At 43.5% G+C, this 21937-nt stretch overlaps 2 protein-coding genes across 3 annotated transcripts; one reads left to right on the top strand and one right to left on the bottom strand.

Annotated features, from left to right (window-relative positions):
• The first annotated feature begins 282 nt into the window (after positions 1 to 282).
• Positions 283 to 9201, top strand: mut (methylmalonyl CoA mutase). Of its 2 annotated transcripts, none has more exons than XM_034527937.1 (13): positions 283 to 438; positions 1743 to 2155; positions 2365 to 2732; positions 2824 to 2981; positions 4581 to 4752; positions 4849 to 5097; positions 5186 to 5297; positions 6324 to 6439; positions 6866 to 6981; positions 7419 to 7550; positions 7662 to 7809; positions 8375 to 8542; positions 8989 to 9201. In XM_034527937.1, the coding sequence occupies exons 2-13, from the start codon at positions 1780 to 1782 to the stop codon at positions 9115 to 9117; spliced, it is 2244 nt and encodes a 747-aa protein (XP_034383828.1). In that variant the 5' UTR covers positions 283 to 438; positions 1743 to 1779; the 3' UTR covers positions 9118 to 9201. The 2 variants fall into 2 exon arrangements, with proteins under 2 accessions (XP_034383828.1, XP_034383829.1); XM_034527938.1 differs by lacking the exon at positions 283 to 438 and adding an exon at positions 447 to 607.
• A 2154-nt stretch (positions 9202 to 11355) lies between these two features.
• opn8b (opsin 8, group member b) lies at positions 11356 to 18813 on the bottom strand. The gene is made up of 4 exons (XM_034528028.1): positions 18744 to 18813; positions 14269 to 14562; positions 12716 to 13044; positions 11356 to 12140 (listed from the first exon to the last, which is right to left on the bottom strand). The coding sequence occupies exons 1-4, from the start codon at positions 18811 to 18813 to the stop codon at positions 11784 to 11786; spliced, it is 1050 nt and encodes a 349-aa protein (XP_034383919.1). The 3' UTR covers positions 11356 to 11783.
• Positions 18814 to 21937: the final 3124 nt, after the last annotated feature.

Raw genomic sequence — 21937 nt, 5'->3', positions numbered from 1 at the left:
TACACACTAAATATATAAATATATATGTTCATGACATTTACTTTGCAGGCCGGATGCTAGACACATATATACTTTATTATTCATTGCATGAATAATAAAGTGTGTGTATATATATATAAATATATATACACATACTTTATTATTATTATATATATATAAATATATACACATGTCAGGAACAAAACGTAACCAAGATAACGTCATTTGAAATAACACATCACTAGCACAGTAATCGCAATGCAGTCGCTCATCTCAGCAGCGTTCAACAATCTTGTTTTTTTTGTGTGGAGTGTTTACTTCCGGTGTCAGAGGTCAAAGGTCACCCTCCTCACCCACAGCCGGCTATTGGCTCACCGGGGGGATGTTGTGAAACTTCATTGGACGGACGAACACACGCCTTTTCCGCCGCTCTGAAAAAAAGCACAACAGACAAGCAAGGTCAGGAAATGATATTAAGAAATGTAAAACAATATGCAGTAAACGTTATTTACCTGCGAAGTGTCTCACGTTAGCTCCTTTAAGCGCTAGCTAGGTTAGCGCGAGCTAACATCCACGGTTAGCTAGCTAGCGCCACTAACGGTTAACTATATCTTAAGCTTACGTGACGGTACGTTAACATTAACTTGCACGTTTTTACCACTTATTGAAGATGTAATAAATATATGCACTTTGACTTTTATAAAATAGGATTGTCTGGCTCGTTCGGCTGTTAAAGCTATGCTAGCTAGCCACTGTGTAGCCGTTGTAGCTGTCAAACGTCATCCGCTCCGTGTCAGTATTACATGTTACGGTCACACATGTCCCAACTATCCCCCCACATGGCTGACTGACTGGGCAGTGACTTCCGGAGGAGCTACGGGTCCGGTTTGCATAATAGTCCAAACGTCATTGGGACTCGTGACGTTAACAAAAAGCTAGAATTGTTCTTTTGTTTTGATTTTTAAGCGGAAATGAGTGCAACACGTCCGGGGGGGGGGGGGGTTGTTTTCTTGTGTGTGTGAAGGGCACTCACGGTGAGGCCTCCTGTCAATCATCCACAAACAAACAACACTAACATGTCCCACTGTAAGCAAGAAACACTGCTAGGTGGATGATATCCATGCTGCAAAACAATAAATATAATACATTCTCTAGTTAATAACTCATCAATTATCATATTTGAAGCACTGTTTATTGTCCATTAGCTAAGCAACGTTAACATGCCATATTTTTTTAAAGGGTTTGCATTAACATTATCTCCATATGTGTTGAAATAGGATGAATTAGTGTTAAGTGCGTGTGCTATTATGGTCTCCCTCCTAACAGTGCGAACATTTGTATACGTATATTAACATATGTTAAGATAAGATGGAACTTTATTCACTCTGCAAGGAAATTCTTGAACAAAAATAATCCTGACACAATAGCAATAAGAGTAAGGTAACTTAAATATGCCTCAAGGAAACTTAAATATAAAAGTAATATTTTGCATGAAATATTTTGCATGGAATTGAACAGTAATATTAAACATGGTGTGGTTACTTTAAATTATATAGTGTGACAGCCGCAGGTAGTAAAGACTTCTGAAGGTTCCCTAAAGGGACTTCGGTGTGGCGTTCAGGGGATGAGGGGCAAAGTCCAGAATACGGAGTAGTTTCCTCAGCATCCTCCTCCCAACACCTCCACCACAGACTCAAGTTTGACAACGTGCCACCATCACAACATTCCCCCGCCTCCAACCTGTTTGTCGTTGTCTACCTCAGGTGATCCATGTGCGTCTGATTGAGTCGACCTTGAAGCATGCTGACTGCACAGAGGTCGTGCGCAGCGACGGCGGCCCGGCGACTGGTGAGAGCCTCCGTCTCCTCGATCCACGCGTCCGCGGCGTGTCGGGACCCAGGCGAGCTGCACCCGGAATGGGCACGCCTGGCTAAGAAACAGCTGAAGGGGAAGAACCCGGAAAATCTGATCTGGCGCACGCCCGAGGGACTCAACATTAAGCCCGTGTACACCAAAGCAGACTCGGAGGGCCGGCCAGATGAATTGCCAGGAGTGTTTCCCTACACTAGGGGGCCCTATCCCACCATGTACTCCAACAGACCTTGGACTATCAGGCAGTATGCTGGCTTCAGCACTGTGGAGGAGAGCAACAAGTTCTACAAAGATAACATCAAAGGTAGATGATGTTGTGGTTGTGTGTGTGCGTTTACAAGGCCCGACCACAAATGCCTTCCGGCTGTTTGTCTGCTGGTTTCTCCCCAGAGGCTGGAAGCTGTTTGTTGCCGTTCTCTCTCTCTCTCTCTCTCTGAGCTCTAATCTATGACTCCCTCTCCATGTCCCAATCGTCTCCAATCCACAGTCTCTTCTGCCCCCTTTTCATTTCAGCTGGGCAACAGGGTCTCTCCGTGGCGTTCGACCTCCCGACACACCGCGGCTACGACTCGGACAACCCCCGAGTGCACGGCGACGTCGGCATGGCCGGGGTCGCCATAGACACCGTCGAAGACATGAAGATGTTGTTTGACGACATCCCGCTGGAGAAGATGTCCGTTTCGATGACTATGAACGGGGCGGTCATCCCCGTGCTGGCGATGTTCATCGTGACCGGCGAGGAGCAGGGAGTGTCTAAAGCCAAGCTCACCGGCACCATTCAAAATGATATTTTGAAGGAGTTCATGGTACGCAACACCTATATTTTCCCCCCGGAGCCTTCCATGCACGCCATCGCAGACATCTTCGCTTACACCTGCAAGGTAATCTGCTTTACCCCGTGTTGTTGATGATGTAATACTCACCTTATTGGGCGTTTAGCTGATTTCAATGACTCTCTCCCAATGTTACCAGCACATGCCCAAGTTCAACTCCATATCCATCAGCGGCTACCACCTTCAGGAGGCCGGAGCCGATGCCATCCTGGAGGTAGCCTACACCATCGCTAACGGCCTGGAGTACTGCCGCACCGGTCTGAAAGCGGGCTTAACCATCGACGAGTTTGCCCCGAGGTACAAAACATTCACGTCTTGTTAAGTTTTGATTTGCATATTTATGGGCCATATATATTTATGGCTTGAATATATATCGTTTCTTTATAGTTTTTCCCCAATGAACGCATCACACAGTGCTGCAATATTCTGGCCGATATTCCTAAAAGAAGAGCTGCAATGAAGCTCGTACCTTCTTAATTTGTCTTATGCACAAATTATAAATGAAGAATATTTTAAGTTTAAGTTAAGCGGCAGAGAATGCCTTTTTAGAAGATAAAACATTTAGGGTCTGAGAGAATTGAAAATGATAAATGCCACTGTTTAAAAAGTATTGTAAAAGTCTTATTTTGTGTGAGTTTAGCTCCTGATGCATAGATCAGTCTCTAGGGAAATAATTCACAAATCCCAGGGGGGGGGGGGGGGGGGGCCAAGACATCAGTGGCATAAGATGTCAGCCATGACACCTTCATCTAAAGTGTGACTCGGCTCTTAGCACCTCCAGTGTCAGCAGATGGTCTCACTGGTTTAATTACCAGTTTGCTGGGTACGACGTTCACTTGACACTCGATTTCGCTGCTGGTCAAATGGAACCATTGAAATAGTGGTTTGTACAGATACACAAAGGGCGTCTGTCTTTTATGGATTTAAAAGACAGAAGAATAAAGGCGCTTCTTTGCTGTCTTGCTCCTCCTTCAGTATTCTTAATATGATCCATAATGCACCTTTTCATCTGAATCTCTGCAGCTCCGTTGCGGCTCCGTTGACCGTTGACCTTTTCCCCTGCTTGCTCCCTTTTTTTAAAGGAATAATCTATAACGCAGAGCCGCCGTCCATAGGAGATGGTCTTTTCAGTCAATTACAGAACTGTGCTATTTCACCAAGGCCGCCTCAGCCGTCCCAATTATTGTTCCTTTCATTGCACTTCCATTATCCTCGCTCCGTGCGTCAGATAAAAGCAGCGTTACGCAATCCTCAGGAACATCTTCGGAGGACCTTTCGCCACAGTCGGGCCCACCTTTTAATCAATATAAAGATGAAACAATATTGTGTTTCAACTCTGAGCCATTACCTTGTGTGGGTCAGCGCTTGCCCGCTCAGAGGCTGCACACAAAGACCCCAACGTAATGATGCTCTTCTGACCGACCCTGTCCTTCCAGGCGTTTTTCATGCCCCCCATGATTGGCTTTGAGGCCTCCGTCTTATTGGGTTGCTTCGGACTAAAGGGAAGAAGCGGGCGGAGGTTAGAAGTTTGTACCGTTTCTTTACGAGAGGAAGAGCAAATACCATCAGTTTTCTTTCCCCTTTACGGCAGTATTTATTATTTTATTTGATGTCCTTTCAAAAATGTTAAAGAGCCAAGTGTGGTAGTTTACAATGATTGACTCCATCTTGGCTGCGAAGCATCATCACTCTCTTCACACAGGTGGTTGATCCCCTTTTATAATAACTCAAGTCAATATTGGATGTTTACATATTTTTGGCATTTCAGCCAGTGGGGCTAGAATAGAAACCTCTCATTTTTCTATTTTCAGTTATTTTGAATAACTTCTCTCTCTCTCTCTCTCCTTGTTTTGTGTGTGTGTGTGTGTGTGTGTGTGTGTGTGTGTGTGCTGCCAGGTTGTCGTTCTTCTGGGGCATCGGGATGAATTTCTACATGGAGATTGCCAAGCTGAGGGCGGGCCGGAGGCTGTGGGCCACGCTCATCAAGGAGAACTTCCAGCCCCAAAACGACAAGTCTCTGCTCCTCCGCACACACTGCCAGACCTCAGGCTGGTCCCTCACCGAACAAGTGAATACGAGCTTTAAAAATAAAAAATGTCTCGAGAGCGAACTGAACGGATAGTTAATCCGGTCCGTTCTCCATGTGAACCCCCCCTCCTCTCAGGACCCGTACAACAACGTGGTCCGGACCGTGATCGAGGCCATGGCCGCCGTGTTCGGGGGCACCCAGTCGCTTCACACCAACTCGTTCGACGAGGCTCTGGGTTTGCCCACCGTGAAGAGCGCTCGCATCGCCAGGAACACCCAGATCATCATCCAGGAGGAGTCGGGCATCCCCAAGGTCGCCGACCCCTGGGGGGGGTCGCACATGATGGAAGCGCTCACGGACGACGTCTATAACACGGCTTTAAAGGTGGGTCATAGGGACATTTAAGATACTTTTTTTTTTTTTTTATCCCCCCCAAAAGGCTAATTCATTCATCTCTTTTCCTTTCGTGTAGTTCATTAAAGAAATTGAAGAGGTGGGAGGCATGGCCAGAGCCGTGGCGGAGGGCATCCCCAAACTCCGCATTGAGGAGTGCGCCGCTCGCAGGCAGGCGCGCATTGACTCGGGTACGACTGTATGAATCTCTCACGAGCCCCTCGTTCTTTCATCTTTATCCCTTTCCCTTCCTCTGCCGCCAGCGCTTCATGCTTCACTTCCCGGAGCGGCGATGGGATGTCTTTGATCAACTGAAGTGTGCAACTCTTTCACCCCGTCTGAAATATTCCAATTTATTCCCAGAATTTAAAAAAAAAATTTATTCCCAGATTTTTTTCATGAAATAATTTATTGTCTTAACCTTAGCCTTTTTTTTTTTTACTTTTTTTTAAATTATTTATGTATTCTTAGATTTTGCATGAAATAATTGTCTTAACCCTAGCCTTTTTTAATTTTTGTATTCCCAGACTTTGCATGAAATTATGTATGCATTTTTTTTTTTAAAATACATATTTACATATATTCACACATATATATGTATACATAAATAAATATGTATATATACTGTAGATACAAGCATGCACAGTGCTTACTGTTGGACGTGGCCAGTTTGTTTTGGAAGTGCCTTCATCTTCCAAACGCTTTCCAATGACTGCTTCTCAACAAACCATCTGGCAGATCAATATATATATATATATATATATATATATATATATATATGTGTGTGTGTGTGTGTGTGTGTATATACATAAATACATACTCTATGTATGTGTTAATCATTAGGCAGTTCAACTGCAATTACCTTAGTCACATATTGCCAGAAGTGTCTGCGTTGGGAGCCGAGATTGAATCGTCACAGACCGTGTAGCTTTCCTTCAAGCCCCCCTAACCCCCCCAAACCCCCCCGAGGCCTGCGCTCCTCGACGATCACTTGGCATTCAGTGTGTCACCTTGAGCAGCATATCGGCTGCTCTTGACACTTCTGGTGCCACTTGAATTCTGATGGATGCAGGCAGGAAATAATAGAGCAGATACTGGCCCGTTTTCATAGTTCCTTATCCTGCTCCTTGGATAAAAACATCCTGATAAGGTGTGTTTCATGTAGCTGTATCCCCCCCCCCCCCATCCCAACCCCCTCCCCCCTTGTTTTTCTTCAGGATCAGAGGTCATTGTCGGGGTGAACAAGTACCGTCTCGAAAAGGAGGAGACGGTGGAGGTGCTCGCTATAGATAACACGGCTGTGCGCCAGAAACAGATTGAAAAGCTGAAAAAGGTCCGCGTTCCATAAACGTCTGTTGTTTACCAAACCACACACACACACACACACACACGCGCACACACACACACACACACACACACATGTCGTCAGTTCTTCAAACTAAATTCCAGTTTTTCAGTAAAGTTCATCATCTCTCCAGAAAATTCTAATATGTGTTTATGTATATACACACACACACACACACACACACACACACACATACACAACCACATATGTCGATGTTATATTCTGTAATGATGAGTCAAAATATCTGCTGTAAGAAAAGCTGTTGGACTATTTACATCTTTTGGTGTTAAAGAGTATTTCTTTTGACCAGTTGACACATTCATATACTGTATATGGTGGATTCTGTCTGTGGAGTCAATGTTAGCGGGACAAATTACCATGGTTACGGCACTTTGTCTCCGTTCTCTGCTGCAGGTGAGAGAGAGTCGTGACCCGGAGGCCTCAAAGAAGTGCCTGGCAGCCATCGAGGAGTGCGCCCGGACCGGCGAGGGCAACCTCCTGGCTCTGGCCGTGGAGGCCGCGCGAGCGAGGTGTGTGTGTACACGCGTGTCCATTAATACATCCTATAGTAATCCATGGACTTTAGAATTAGAAGTCTTAAGCTTAGCTACGTTATTTGGATACAGATGTTGTCATTCAAGCTTGATAAATGTCTTTTTACAGCTGCCGGCGTACTTAAAATCAGATAAATATTTTTGATCTAATTTTGGTGTAACCAAGAATGGCCTGTTTACGACACACACACACACACACACACACACACACACACGCACACATTATAACATCATTCCAATAATAGAAGGATCTAACAAAGAGCCCACTTCATGAGAGGCACCGGCGTGGCATAACCCCCCCACCCCACCCCACCCCCCCACCCCACCCCACCCCCCCACCCCCCTTAACCAGATTGATTTCTCATCGCGTTGAGGAGGAGGCAGATTCTTTATTTTAATTATTTTTTCCCCAGATGTTCGGTGGGTGAAATCACCGACGCCATGAAGACGGTGTTCGGTGAGCACAAGGCCAGCACCAGGATGGTGAGCGGGGCTTACCGCAGCGAATTCGGGGAGCACGAAGAGATCGTCGGGACCCTCAACAGGTAGCAAATAACAAAATAAACCCGATTAGCGTCTCAATAGCATCTTTACGATCATTCTGCACGGACCGATTGCGCCGCTGGTTGATTCCCTTTTTTTAATTAAAATTACAGAGTTGCAGAGTTTAAGAAGCACGAGGGCAGGAACCCTCGCCTGCTGGTGGCGAAGATGGGGCAGGACGGTCACGATAGGGGGGCCAAGGTCATCGCCACGGGGTTCGCTGACCTGGGCTTCGACGTGGACATCGGACCGCTGTTTCAGGTCAGCGTCGGAGGCGTTGAAAAGAAAGACCAAACATGCATTTTAAGCTCTTTAATCAATCGAGATGTAATTGTAAATCCCCCTAAAATGTCAACGAATAAAGTTCTACTATTAAAGGTAAGGACTATTTACGATTCACCCGTAAAGCTCAATAAACCAAAACCAAAACGTCTGCTCCAATGAGATGAAGTGGCTTCTTAATTATAGGTTTTCCCCTTGTGTTTTTTTTTTTCATTTTATCATATTTGTTATGAGAGTTTTTGAATGACATTTAATTGAAAATGCCAGAACATTCACCAGCTGGTCGGCCTTTCTGCGTAAAAACAAATACTGGCATTCAGACTTTAATTATGGCCGCATTCCATTTAGGTGGAGCTTACATTGAAATGGAACAACGGGCAAGTTAAGATAATTGGCTGTAAAACCGGTCTGCGAGCAGTTCGATTGCTCGGATATCGGCGTGGTTGATTAATGCAAACGAAGAAAAAAAGTTAGTAGTTTCTTTCTTGTTGTCCCGTTTTTGGTCGACCTCTCCTCAGAGTTGTGTGTTCTCTCTTTTCGACAGACGCCCCTCGAGGTCGCCCAGCAGGCGGTCGACGCCGACGTGCACTGCGTCGGCGTCAGCACGCTCGCCGCCGGGCACAAGACCCTGGTGCCCGAGCTCCTCAAGGAACTGCGGAAGCTCAACCGGCCGGATATCCTCGTCATCTGCGGAGGCGTCATCCCACCGCAGGTACACCTTTTGACCTTTTTTGACCTTTTACCTTCTTTTTCATGCAATTAGTTATGGTGAGAGTGAAGTCAATAAAAGCACAACATTTTTTTTAAGGATGTGCGAGAGGCATTTTCTTTCAATAATTTAAAGACAACTCCGGGGAGTTCATCTTTTTTTAAAGGAGCCCGAGGCTGTGTGTGTGTGTGTGTATATGTGTGTGTGTTGTCTGGGTCAGCTGGATTACAACCCTCCACACAGTAAGTATTCATTCCTTTTAACCGGGCCTTTTTTTTTTTTTTTTTTTTGCTTTTGATCTTATTTTCTCATCCCCTTTTTTACTTTTTTTACTTCTGGTTGAACCCGCCGCACGGCCTTCTTTCTCCAACATGCGCTTCTCATTAACTGCATTTCCCGTATGAACCGCGTTACAACCGCCCGTGTGTGTGTGTGTGTGTGTTTTGCAGGACTACGAGTTCTTGTACCGGAGCGGCGTGTGCGCCATCTTCGGCCCGGGAACCAGGATCCCGCAAGCCGCCGTGGCGGTGATCGACAGCATCGAGAAGAGCCTGGAAAACATCCGGCAGGCCATGTGACAACTTTCGAGAACGGGGAAGTCCCGTTCACGTCGCACCCAAAAAAAAAAAAAAAAACGACAAAGCTCCAAGTGGGAGCTCGCACTTTAGTACAGGTGTCGAAAAATGTCATTTTTCACCGTTTAATACGCAAGTCAAAAAGATTAAAAAGCCCAGTTGGTGTTGTACTAACATTGCATTTCAAGACATTTGATTTGAGTTACTAATGGTGTAACTTCACAAACGGGGTGTTTTTAGTTTTTGCTCATATCACTTGAATCCTCTGCAGTGAATTCCCTATTTTTTTGCAGCCTGTGTGTGAACAACAGGTTTCTTCAAAGTCTCCTATTAATGCAAGAATATGAGTGGAATACTTCAAATGTGTTTGACCGACACTACATAGTGAAGCAGGCCGTTATCAGCGCCGATGCATAGAAATCATCAAAAGAAATCTCTTTATGGATATCACTATCGTGAAGGGGGCCTTTCGTTCTCACTCTCCAGCATCACGTTTAATTCATCCAGCTTCAGCTCAAGAGATAAAACATAATCTTTTTGATGATGGTATTTTTGTACGTGTGATTCTGATTGTGTATAAAGATAATGCGCATTACCGTAGTTATTAAAATTTTTTTTGTGGGGGGGGGAAATAAAGTGGATGAATTCAATGTGTTTTTTTAGTTGTTTTTTTTAAAGCCTAGTAGGTTTGAACTGAATGGCAATAAATATAAATAATAATAATAAATATCAATATTGAGTGTGAATCATTTTTGACATCGACGTTATGTTGTGAGGTCGTCGGCGTTCCTGCCAGGTGGCTCCGCCCCCTTCTATTCCCAGTGTTGAGAACAGGTGATGATGGGAAGGCACACACCTGGAGCTGATCGCCTCCTCATTGGACAATAAAGGACAACGTGAGATGTTGGTGAGGTGCATCCTGAGGGTTGTGTTGTATAAAATATAATATATAGCCGGTCTTCTGCCCGATGCACTCTATTAGAATGAATTTTAATAATGAAGGAAAAGTAAAGTTTACCCATATAACACTGTTGGACCAGCAATATCTTATTTTTTGCTCTTTATTAATATTATAATATTTTTATAAACATATGCAATAGTAATCCACAAGACATGTCACACTTAAGCCGCATTCGACATTTTCATACTGCAGGAGTATTTTCATGCAAGTGGAATGTATGCAAATGTGCACATTGACATTTGCGACACGCTTAAGATAGATTCATACACTCGCTGACAAGATTTTTCCATCCTTTGGCTGTCTTGGAATTAAGAAAAACAGACGTAAATGCCAGAATTCAAGAAACCTCTCCCTTCTACAGGTGGTAGTTTTTCCCCTTGATGTGTGATTGAGCGACCCCATCACGGTGAATTCATGTTCCACGATTGTATTGTATTCAATAGTCAGTTTTTATTCACAAACATGACCTTTTCAAATACTAAGTTTGACATTTCGGGGAATTAGACTTGGTTTCTCCACTGTGTATTCAACATAAAGCCACCAACGCCAGCTAGCTAGCTAGCTAGCTCGCTAGTCGCGTCTAATCTGCAGCGTTCTCGCGCAATAACGGACCAATTGTTAGTCGCTTAAACACAAAAACGCGAGGAAGAAGTTACACAAAATTTTTTTTGCGTTATCTCGTTTGTTTTCCTTCACGCAAAAACTGAAGCGGAACATTTCAGACAGAGTTAGCGGTTTCTCCCTGGTTACTGTCTTTACGCTAGGCTAAGCTAGCAGGCTTCCGGCTATATTTAAAATGGTGTTCATGATGTTCTCATGAAGTCCTCACTAAGTAATCAAATGCACACATTTCCCAAAATATCAAACTGTACAATAAAGAGCCTTAAAAGCATTTTGTTCATTTCAGTGAATGAATCTAATGGCTTCACGTGACAATTTGAATAAATACAATATTTGGTCTTGGTCACCAATAAATAGTGACAACCTTATCTTTTTCTTAAAATATATTAGCCGTTCACATTCCTTCCTTCTATACATTTAGATTGCTGCGACAAATAGTAGCAGAAGCCAACATACATTCATTATATAGGCGCTGTGTGTTATTGTTGTAAACATTTTTAGAGGCAGACTTGTGAAACATGATCTACCATCTGTCGCTTAATTTACATTTAGCACATAAAGTAAACTATCACAAAATGATGAAAAAGCAATCTTTCCAAGAAACGAGTGTCACATTGAACCTGAAGCATTAAAGTAACACACTATTCTTTTTCTTCTTTCAAAATACAATTTTTTTTGGTATCATATTCTGCAGCTAAAACCTCTGATTTGTAATGTGTAAAATTTAAAAGATCCTGTGTTTCTGCCATCTTGCCGCCGCCTTTGCTTCAATCACATCTTGCTGTTGCTCAACAGCGAGGAGTCCCTTTAATTTCTGGGCTACAAGGTTGTTGTTGTTGTTTTTAACCACACATGAGCACAGAGTTAACTCTAATCTAGAGCTTGGTGTTTAACTTTTACAGCATTTAACAAATTGTGCAAACATGCCCTCCCATTTATTGACACATAAGAGGCCGGTGCTCACCTGCTTGTAACGTTATAACACCTGTTGGACCAAACACAAAACCTACAAGGCGTGTGAGAGATGGCACTTTACGAGGCTTAAAAAAAACAAACCAGTCTTTCTTGTCTTTCACTCCAAAATGTTTCACTCCGGGATCTCTTCCAAAGTAGACATTACTTGCACGTTGGTCTTGGCGTGGGCGTTAACCATGTAAACGCTGGTGTCGTCGTTGGCGTCGTTGTTGGTGGCGTTGTCGCCGTTGGAGACGTGGCAAAGGGCGGAGCCGAAGTACAGCCACAGCTGCTTCACCTCCTTTCGGAAGCTCTGGCTGAAGACGTAGTAGATCAGAGGGTTGTAGACGGTGGAGCTCTTGGCGAACAAGCACGGCAGGAGGCTGACCTCCGGCGGGATGCTGCCGCTGTCGTGTAAAATGGACCACATGCTTACGATGGCGTAGGGCGACCAGCAGACCACGAAGCCTAAGCTCATGAGCACGGCGATCTGCAAGAAAGAAAGAGGATATAGTCGGCAAAAAAAAAAACACAAGGTTTTTCTGATGTTTTGCATGTTGCTGCTCGAGCTGTACGTCAACGCAGATGTGTTTTGTCCTTTGCTTAATCCCCAAAATCAGTTTTTAATCCATTTGTTTGCTTAATTCAGACGAGGCTGCTTATTAGCTTCAGCAAGATGTCGTTTTATGAAAAGAAATGTTTACCTTTGTGGTCCCTGTCCATTATACAATCAAAACTTAATTGCTTTCCACCAGTTATATATATATATATACATACAAATGTATGTATATATATATATATATATATATATATATTGATGTATATACTGTACATATATATTTATATATGTATATATATACGTATGTATATATATATGTACTTGTTTTCTGTCACCGGTGTAGCATGACATCATGGTGGCAAGGTGCACAGCTGCAACATCACGTTACGCCCCCCCTCTCTCTTGAGGTCCACTCCAACCTACACAGAGAGTCCTCATAATAATAATAATAATAATAATAATAATAAGTAATAATGAATAATGTCTCGTCAGGAAGAGCGACTCACCCCCAACAGCCTCCGGTGGAGCTTGACAATATTGGGGATCCGGTTGCTGTGGCTCTTCGACGTCCTGTAGGTGAAATAGAGCTTGACGGCGATGCCGAAGTAGCAGAAGACGATGATGACGCACGGCAGGATGAGGTTGAGGCAGAACAGGGAGACGACGAAGGAGAAGCCCTCGTGTTTCATGTGCCCCCAGGCCAGGGAGCAGGACAGGCCGTAGGGCTCCGGGCCGTACCGCCCCCAGCCCACGAAGGGGAACACGGCCCAGACCAGAGCGTACAGCCAGGTCCACAAGCACAGCAGCTTCACCTTCCTCCAGCCGATCTTCTCATCTGCAGAGAGAGAGAGAGAGAGAGAGAGAGAGAGAGAGAGAGAGAGAGAGAGAGAGAGAGAGAGAGAGAGAGAGAGAGAGAGAGAGAGAGAGGATGTTGTTTTTTTTTATTGCTTCATTTTGTTGTTTTATTTCATGTGGATGCCAAAAAAAAGGAAAAAGCATCCGGTTAAATATACATATACAAACATTATAGTATGTACTATATGTACATCATTTAATACTAATTTACCGAGTCCCAGACAACAATATTCTTCCTCTGAGGGGAACATAGGATCCCTAAAATGTGTCATATGTGACATATGTTTGGTAGTTTTTTCATTTCTTCCTACACGTCAAATGTACACATAAGCACGAGAGGTTCTTCACGTTAAGCCTGGAGTCAAGAGCCTAAACCTTCCCCCTGCTGTTAATTCAATCATCACCTGTCAAACCAGCCTGCTTATCTCCGGCTCACAGTTGGTATTGTAAAAGGTCAGCTGTCAACACGGCGTGTCCTTCCCTGTCCGAATTGTTGATTGAACAACATAAAGGGAATCGACCCGTGAATCAACATGGTCCACGGGAACATGTTGACATGTTTGAGAAATACACATCATTTGCTTTCTTGACAATGATCTGGATGGGGAAATGCTCAACTACTTTCATATCTGTCCGGTAAAATATGGCTAGAGCCAGCAGCTGGTTAGCTTAGCTTAGCATAAAGATTGGAAACAGGGGGAACCGTATCATCTGGCAACATTGGGCATGTTTCTCAGTCGGAAGCAGTGAGTTATTTTTTTTACAGAGCTGCGCTAACTGTTTCCCTATGTTTCCAGTCTTTATGCTAAGCTACGCTAACTGGCTGCTGGCCGTAGCCATGTATGTACTGGACAAACATGAGAATGGAATAAATCAAGCTTATTTCTCAAAATGCCAAACTACAGAATGATAAAAGATCGAACCATTTCACGACTATGTAGATACATGAGATTCGCTCAGAGACACAGATGGTCACCAAAAAGCAATACAAATTCATCTACTTTGAGACCATTTTAAATACAAACGCTGGAAATATTAAGTAGAAGCAACCAAAGTAGATTCGTTATTTCCGTTGGAAATAATTCTTAAATATTCCTCGCTCTTATATAGAGTTTCACCCCTTGAATAATGACGTCGGGGCATCGAGTGACAAGTCTCAGGCGGCGTTTTTTTATCAGTGTTTTCCCAGCCGGGGCTTACTCACTGGGCGACTGCAGATTGAGGGACACGATGAAGCGCACGATGGCCAAGCCGGTCAGGTTCATGATGCTGGCGATGCCGAAGAAGAACCCGGCCACGGCGTAGTAAACGCAAGTGGCGTCTCCCCCGAGCCAGCGGTGTTTCCAGGCGGAGGCCACGGCCAGAGGGTACATGCTGATGGCCGCTCCCAGGTCCGTCACCGCCAGATTCACGCTCAGCAGCTCCGGCGGCTTCATCCTCGACGACCTCTTGACCGCCATGACGAGGACCAGCAAGTTTCCTACGATGGAGAAGACGGCTGAGGCGGACAGGAGGGGAGGGGGGGGGGGATGAAGTTCGATTGATCAATTCAATGCACAGAAACGCCTGATTCAGGTGCAGCGTTATCAGAATACCTTCTGTTCCGTGTTGGGTTATGCTGCACCTATCGGCAGATGTACCCAAACACCAAAAAACACGCAGCCTTAATTCCAGTTAGAGCTGTTTCGAAGCGGTTTTGAGGGGTTTCTATGCCATTCCCAGCACAATTTGACATATATAACTTATATAACAGCACCTCTGAGAAAAAGTGACTCGGTGGTTGATTGACGGCACAGAGGGAATTGAATGCTCCTGTTTACTTTAACCCATCAATGCATAGGAGATTTAATCGATTTTCTCAGTTGAGATTTGACCTTTAACACTGGACATGCCTTTTTCTACCATTTCAAACCAACAATAAACCAACCGCGGGTTTCGGTCTCCTCCATGAGTTCTCGAAGGCGAATGCATTTCATTTTCCGACACCTTTCAGAGTTCTCGGTTGACGACAGTTTTTTCCGGGCACCAATGCATATGCTTTCATCGGCAACGCCGGGAGGGTAGCAAACCAACTGCAGTAATTATGAAAGCCTCAGCACTCACGATAGAGCACCTGCTAAGCTTGAGGATTTTCACCTCTAATTGGAGCAATGCTTTTCGAGTTGCTGCAGAAAATCAGTCCTAAAGATTCTCAGTTTCAGTTTTCGTGTCTCGGAGTCAATGGTGTTTTTTGGGTTCAATGCCAGAAAAAAAAAAGGCACGAGCTAAAGGGTATTTAAATGTTTTTCCTACGATATAAAATCAGTAAATACCCCTTTGAGGGAATTTCTACCCCAGGTGTCGTTCGTTTATAGCCTGAAAAATCCTGAAAGTCTGGTTCATTCGTGCACATTTTCTTGTTGATGCGTACGTAAAAGTTGTGTTTGCCACGGAGGTCGTGATCTACAATAATCTGAACATCCCCGTGGGCTTCTTTAAAACATTTTTTAGGGAACCAGCGTGAGACGCTAACCTCCGTGTTAGCCCTACAACATACTCTGTACGCCCAGAAGCACTCTGTACGCTCTCACTCTCTTCAAAATTAACCAGTTGGTCTTGACAGGCGATGAATAATTCTCTGTAATAATCTGGAACTCGATTTGTTTTAAAGTCTCGCACTCTTGCCCGACGGTGACTCGCCTTGTCCACCGGCTCTGCCGGTAGAGAGCTTGTTAGCTAACGGCATTTCCCATCAAAACGGGCTATTTGTGTCGTTATCGTCCACGTCTTCGTCGCTCATGTGGAAGGTTTATAATTCAATGTGATAGACGTCAAAACTGAAGTTGAAAACACACCAAACGGACACCAAACGCCTCTTTGTGCTCTCCATCTCCATCTTTTCGGGACGACTCAAGCACAATGAACCCGGTGACCCGTCCGCTTCCAGCTGGCCGATAATCACTTTCATGAGAGTGCAGCCCGAGAGAGAGAATCGACGGGGACGCCTTCGAGTGACCCGTCACCGCTTCGGTATATTGGGAAAGTGGGTTTTTAGACAGTAACCCTGAAGGGAGTGCAGGGATGCGGAGCCTAAAAGGCCCCCGTCTTTATAGAGTTATATCACATGAATGCAGCGTGTACCTTCTGGATAGAACCTGCCCTTATTAAGTCTTATTAAATCTGATTCGGACATGCACTAAAACCAGGTATAACTAGAACGGGCACTCGGTAGAGCGCATACCTTCGCCGCAGCCACTTTTTGGTACTTGGCATGAGAGGGTGGGGAACAGAACAGTGAACATTTTGGTGCTGTTTTCATGCAAATCGGATAAGAATTGACTGTGTTATGACAAACCCCGCACATTTTGCAAGGTCGTGACCCCCCTGACCTTCGACCCTCAACCGCTAAGAAGTGTTATGACGTCATTGTATCATGTTGTATATCACAAGATCGGGCATTGAATTCTGAACATTTTGGCATTAGTTGCATGCCAATTGGATAAAAATTTACCGCGTTATGATAAAAATACGCAAAAGTATTTTGCGAAGGTAATCATGGGGTGTGTAAAGAGGGCACTTATCTTGAAAGCAGTAATTGTATACTGAAAAATGGATTCAGATGAGTGTCTAATAGGGGTGACTTTTTGCACATCGCCTATGCTCAAAAGCAACAAAAGTCCTTCTCGGGATTTAAAATGTATCCATTTTAAGGCCATAAGGCGATAAATATTGTCTCACTGTAAAGCAAGGAATACTTTAAGGTGCAGCTTTCATTCTAATATGATATAATATTTAGTAGGTAGAGTTGAATTGTATATACTTTAAGTGCTTTGGGGACTTTCTTTTGTTATTTTAGGCTTTTTTTAGATATGTAAAGCCGCATTGAATGTATCGAATAGTATCAAAATAATAATAAAACATCCTGATCTTGTTCTTTTTAGAGCGATTCACCTCCACATCTTATCGTGTGGAGCCTTTGTCTCTGTGAAGTGGGCTGACTTTAAATATCATATATATATATATTCAAAATGTATGTATTTGTCCTTAAATGTATTAAATCAGTAGTAGCTGGCCACCTTGGCCACCCTGAAGGAATATAGACACTGTTTATATCATAAGACCTGAGGGACTGCATGGAAGTTATTTGGGGGTCAGAAAAGGGTAAAGTTATCTTTTGTTACCTTTCTTTTGGCTACAACCGGCATAGTCTTTTAACTCTATTGACATTAGCAGTTATATTACGATATTAAGCTTTAAAATGGGTACACAATTAAAACAGTTGTACTCATTTAACCCGCTGCTAAATTCTTTTGACATGTTGTCTTACACTCGTCATATATATGGTGCAGTCACCACCACAGCGAACCCGTTGCAATAAGAAAGATTAGGTTATTAATGACGTGACGTGCACTCACAGGTCACATCGTCTCTGTCATGTGTGACGCTTTCCTTTTTAAATAGACACTTTCATAACGGGCATATTTTACCATATAGTCGGCTTATCATGTCATTTTCCAAGCTGCTTTTAACACCCTCTCTCACACTGACACACCGCCCCGCGTCCACTAACACCATTATAATATGACAGGTCATTATAGCATTCCTTCTTTTGAAGTGTCGGCTGTCATCACATTGCACCAAAAGGAAGGACAAAGAAAGTCCACAGTGGGCACGGAGAGCTTAGTTCTTTCCCACACGATGTTCTACGAGTTAACGCCGTTGACATTTCCAAAAACAAAAAAAGTCTGGATTATTTTAATGTCAAATAAACTCCTGAAGGCGGCATCGACCACGACCCTCCTTCGGGCGGATGAGCTGCAGATGTGGAGTGAAGGTCAACGCTCATCCGGGAGGTTCACACCAACAACTCCTTCAGAGCAGAGTAAACAACCCACTCAACACTGTGAAGGTCGTCTTGCATTATGGGTTTTTTTCAGCGTCAGATGTCTGTTTTTTGGACCAATATAAACACAACGTTCTTCCATCGAGCTCGACACAATAACTGCCTTATGCTTTAAAGACAGATATCACGTGTGACTGCAGTTTCCGTGCGTGCGTGTGTGTGTGTGTGTGTGTGTGTGTGTGTGTGTGTGTGTGTGTGTGTGTGTGTGTGTGATCCCACTGAAGTATACTGATTGATCTAATTGGCTGCCTGACGTCAGAGCCCTCCTGCAGGAATCCAGCTGCCTGTCGATGACAGCTTGAGTTATGAGGCTGTTTTTTTTTTTTTTACTGTATGTGAAATGCTAATTAATGCGTGGCGCGTGCACGTATACGGAGTCACAGTACATTAATCTCACTCAATAAGCATTGAGAGAGGTAATTTGTCTACATGACTGGGACTGCATGTTCCCATTAATGAACTCCATTACACTGTATACACACTGCGTCATGTCTCTTTGGAGGACATCCCATAACATTAATCAGGGCACTAATCTTAATGGAAGTCTTCACATTGAATGGTTATGTCATCGTAGGGGACCCTTTCAAGTTTCTGCAGAGGGAGAACAGAGACTTCTTTAGTTCATCCATCAGCCGCGTGCATAAAAACTGGATTATGGAAAAGTATCATTTGGAGCTTTTTGACCCCGTTTGCAAGCCTCAAAACGAAACTTATTTGTCTCCCTCACACATAACAGGCAACAATAAAGCTTCATTTCTTATTTATTTGTTGTAGTTTAATAAAGCTTTTTAACTCACCCACAAACAGCAGATAACAACCGGCGCCGATGTCCACCGCCGACGACAGCGTGGAGCTGTAGATATCCATCCGGGTCTCTGGTCAGTAGCAGAGCATAATAATAATAATAATAATAATAATAATAATAGCAGAGAATAAACGATCCGTCTTGTTGGGTTGGAGAAAAAGTAGAAATGTCCTCCGGCTGATGCGCGCCGCCGTCACATCCATCTGTCCTCGCGCAGCCTTTTGGGAACCAGCGGAATGTCCGCGCACGTGCGCGGCGTGTCGAGGAGGGGGGGGGTCCACCACCTGGTGTCACTCAAAGTGAGGAGACTCTACAATACGAGCCAGCGTTACCAGTGTATCCATTAAAAAAGAAGAAGGAGAAGAGAGCATCCATTGGGGCACGCGACCCCCTCAAATGTGGTCCAGGCAGCAACGTGCCAAAAGTGCTTTATTTAGCTCCACCCCTATTTAAATATATAAAAAAACAATATAGTGACGGCCAAAACCGGAACTTCACAAACCAAATCCCCCAAACCTTTATTTTTGGAGTTTCTGCCAGAAAGAGTTCATTTAAACCCAACTCGTGATATTTACCCTAAACCCAAATAAGTGGGGGCTAAACCTCAAGATAACAAACAGGCTCAAGATGGGTCACGTGGCAAACTGTAAGGAAAAGTTAGTCACTAGTGAAGTTAACACCTAAACCCTAATTACTTCCTGGTATTATGGTATATGTCATATGCAATACAATGAGTAAAGCCGGTATAGGCAGAAGCGTAACGCTTTTATATTCTTATCCTACATTTGCATCAATTAAATAACCCTCAAGATAAATATAAAAGCCTAAAAAAATAGCTTGATAAACAATCCTTTCCGAAAACCCCAAAATGAGTTGCACACTCTTATATTTAGGTTAGCGTTGTTCCATAATTTAACTCCTACAGCAGAGATACGTCATCTTTTAATCCCCTTTGCTGGCTCAGTGGAAATTTACTAATTTGTAGACTCAATATAAGTTTATTTTGAATATTTCTATTTGCCTTTAAAATATTCAGCGGCCACTTTTTTTGGCATGCAGAGCAATAGCCTCCACACAATAGTGAGCTTTACTTTCTACAAACAAAGCGGTGCACTTTTAGACTAATTGTTCTGCATTTGCAGGATAATTCTATTAAAATTTGATTAGAGCAAGGAAATAAATCCACAAACATGAAGTTAGCTGAATAAATTAAAATTATACTTTGGGTGGTGATTTCTAAAACCCCTGCTATGGCCATGTCTGTTGCCTGTCATGTTCAATATAGGAATGGCTTGTGTAAATGTAATTATACATTTACTTTATAAGGTTTTTCTCTGAGTCTGAACTTTTTGTGAACATTCTGTTTAACCACGGTGTGGAAGTTGTTAGAGATCAGCACGTTTTAATGTAAAAACAAATTATTTCAAGGCAATAAATAAGAGTTTTGCCACAAGACATGGTGCTTGCTTATAACTATAGTAACTAATATTACTTTTCGGTAATATTAACTATAAAGTAATGTCAAAACTCAAATAAGAGAGTTGAAATCATTAGTTGGATGCGTGATAATAAGTTATATATCTTTTGAACTTGCATTGCTAAGTTGAATAAACATGTACTATGCAGTCATGTGAGAGTAGACTAAGTAGACTAAGTAGACTAAAAATCACGAGTAAATCCAATTTGACTCTATACTTGAAAGTTTAAGGCAGCAATTGAACTTGAACCACATTGATTTTTATTACATTATTGCAGCATTTAGTTTTGCAAGTAGAGACGATGCTCATTATTCTTTATCTGCTCATTTCAGCCGCTTTGACAACGTTCGTCACTCACGTCACCTTATACGTCTCTCACTGTATTAATTCCACCAGAGGGACTTCATTACGCCAAAAGAAACTAATTATTATATCATGATGGTTATCTTTAATTGGAAGTCCACAACCTTTTTTGAATGACACCGTTAATCAAAGGGACGTTAACAAAGAAGTCTTTATGTGACCAAAAAGGGCCTTCGAGATCGATCTAGTTTTCTTCTCTTGACGTCGTCTTTCTTTACAGCTTTAAACTCTGCACCTGCGGAAATAAAAAATCCATTGTGGAGACCTTCGCTGTGGAGACACCGTCTGTCAGGAGCCAGTCTGGTCGGTGATCACGTAATATCTCACCTCTTTGTCGGATTAGGTGAGAGTGAAAAGCGGACGGCGTGACAATGCCGACAAGGCCATCCGAAGGTTAAAAGGGGTAGGCGGCGAGTTCTTTCGGGAGGCGAGAGGTGTCGATTGGAGGCCGATACAGGTGTCAAAAAGTATGTTGAAGCATTAATTAAAGAGCATGTCCGGGCAACACCGAGAGCCTCAACATAAAGCCTGTGCAGGCTTTAAAGGGACCCCGGCGGAGTTGTCAAATACCACAGAAACACAATGTGTTTATCCACCAGACCCCGGAGATGCTGCGACTTCCCTTTCGTGGTGTTGTTGCAGTCTCCTTCCTCTCCTTTCTAATTGGTTCATCGAAACGCAACCACCCGAGAAGGGAAAACATGGGCTTGAAATTGGACCGACACTGGGCTCAAACAAAAAGAGAGAAGAAGATGCATACCGTGGTGTTTTTAAAGCATGCGGTGGAGAATTCTCCTCACACATAACCCTGTTTCCAAGAAATCAAAGCTTCTTTTATGAAAAAATCCTACCATTCACGATGAATGAAATGACGAGGGGTTGGTGTGAAGAGAGCAGAGAGACTTCAGATCTGGTGGCATTGTAATCCCAGCTCAATGGTATACAATTATTACAGCGACAGTATAGAGGCATGTGACGTATACCTTTATGCAAGGCGCAGGTATGGCCGTATTCATTGTGTGCCGACTGTCTGTGGAGCACATGGATGGTGTGGCACATCATATCATAATCATCTAAAAGGTCCTGTCCATCAGAATAAAAAACCCGGATTCAGACCCTTGGATACATCCAACAATACAACTTTCATTATAAGGAGATGCATTTTAGCCACATTTTAGACAGTGAATTGCATGCAATCTGATTATGATTCAAAAACTCTATTGTCGTAAATCCTCATTTTCATTGTAAGCCCCGCCCCTTTTAAGAGCGAGCCCTTTTAGTCACGGTTTTGGGGTTTCTGTTCTCCTCGAGGTTGAAGCGAATAGACCCGAATGGACCGAATAGA

Source organism: Cyclopterus lumpus, chromosome 24 (genome assembly GCF_009769545.1).
Source record: "Cyclopterus lumpus isolate fCycLum1 chromosome 24, fCycLum1.pri, whole genome shotgun sequence".
Taxonomy (NCBI): Eukaryota; Metazoa; Chordata; class Actinopteri; order Perciformes; family Cyclopteridae; genus Cyclopterus; species Cyclopterus lumpus.
The sequence above is the reverse complement of the archived record's forward strand: the minus strand, read 5'-3'. Positions and strand labels throughout refer to the sequence as shown.

Coding starts and splice junctions, on each gene's coding strand:
- mut (XM_034527937.1), top strand. CDS start 1,780: ATGCTGACTGCACAGAGGTCGTGCGCAGCGACGGCGGCCCGGCGACTG. Junction 4,753..4,848: donor GCTGGTCCCTCACCGAACAA/GTGAATACGAGC, acceptor CCCTCCTCTCAG/GACCCGTACAACAACGTGGT. Junction 7,551..7,661: donor ATCGTCGGGACCCTCAACAG/GTAGCAAATAAC, acceptor TTAAAATTACAG/AGTTGCAGAGTTTAAGAAGC.
- opn8b (XM_034528028.1), bottom strand. CDS start 18,813: ATGGATATCTACAGCTCCACGCTGTCGTCGGCGGTGGACATCGGCGCC. Junction 14,563..18,743: donor TTGTTATCTGCTGTTTGTGG/GTGAGTTAAAAA, acceptor TGTCCGCCTCAG/CCGTCTTCTCCATCGTAGGA. Junction 13,045..14,268: donor CCTCAATCTGCAGTCGCCCA/GTGAGTAAGCCC, acceptor CTCTCTCTGCAG/ATGAGAAGATCGGCTGGAGG.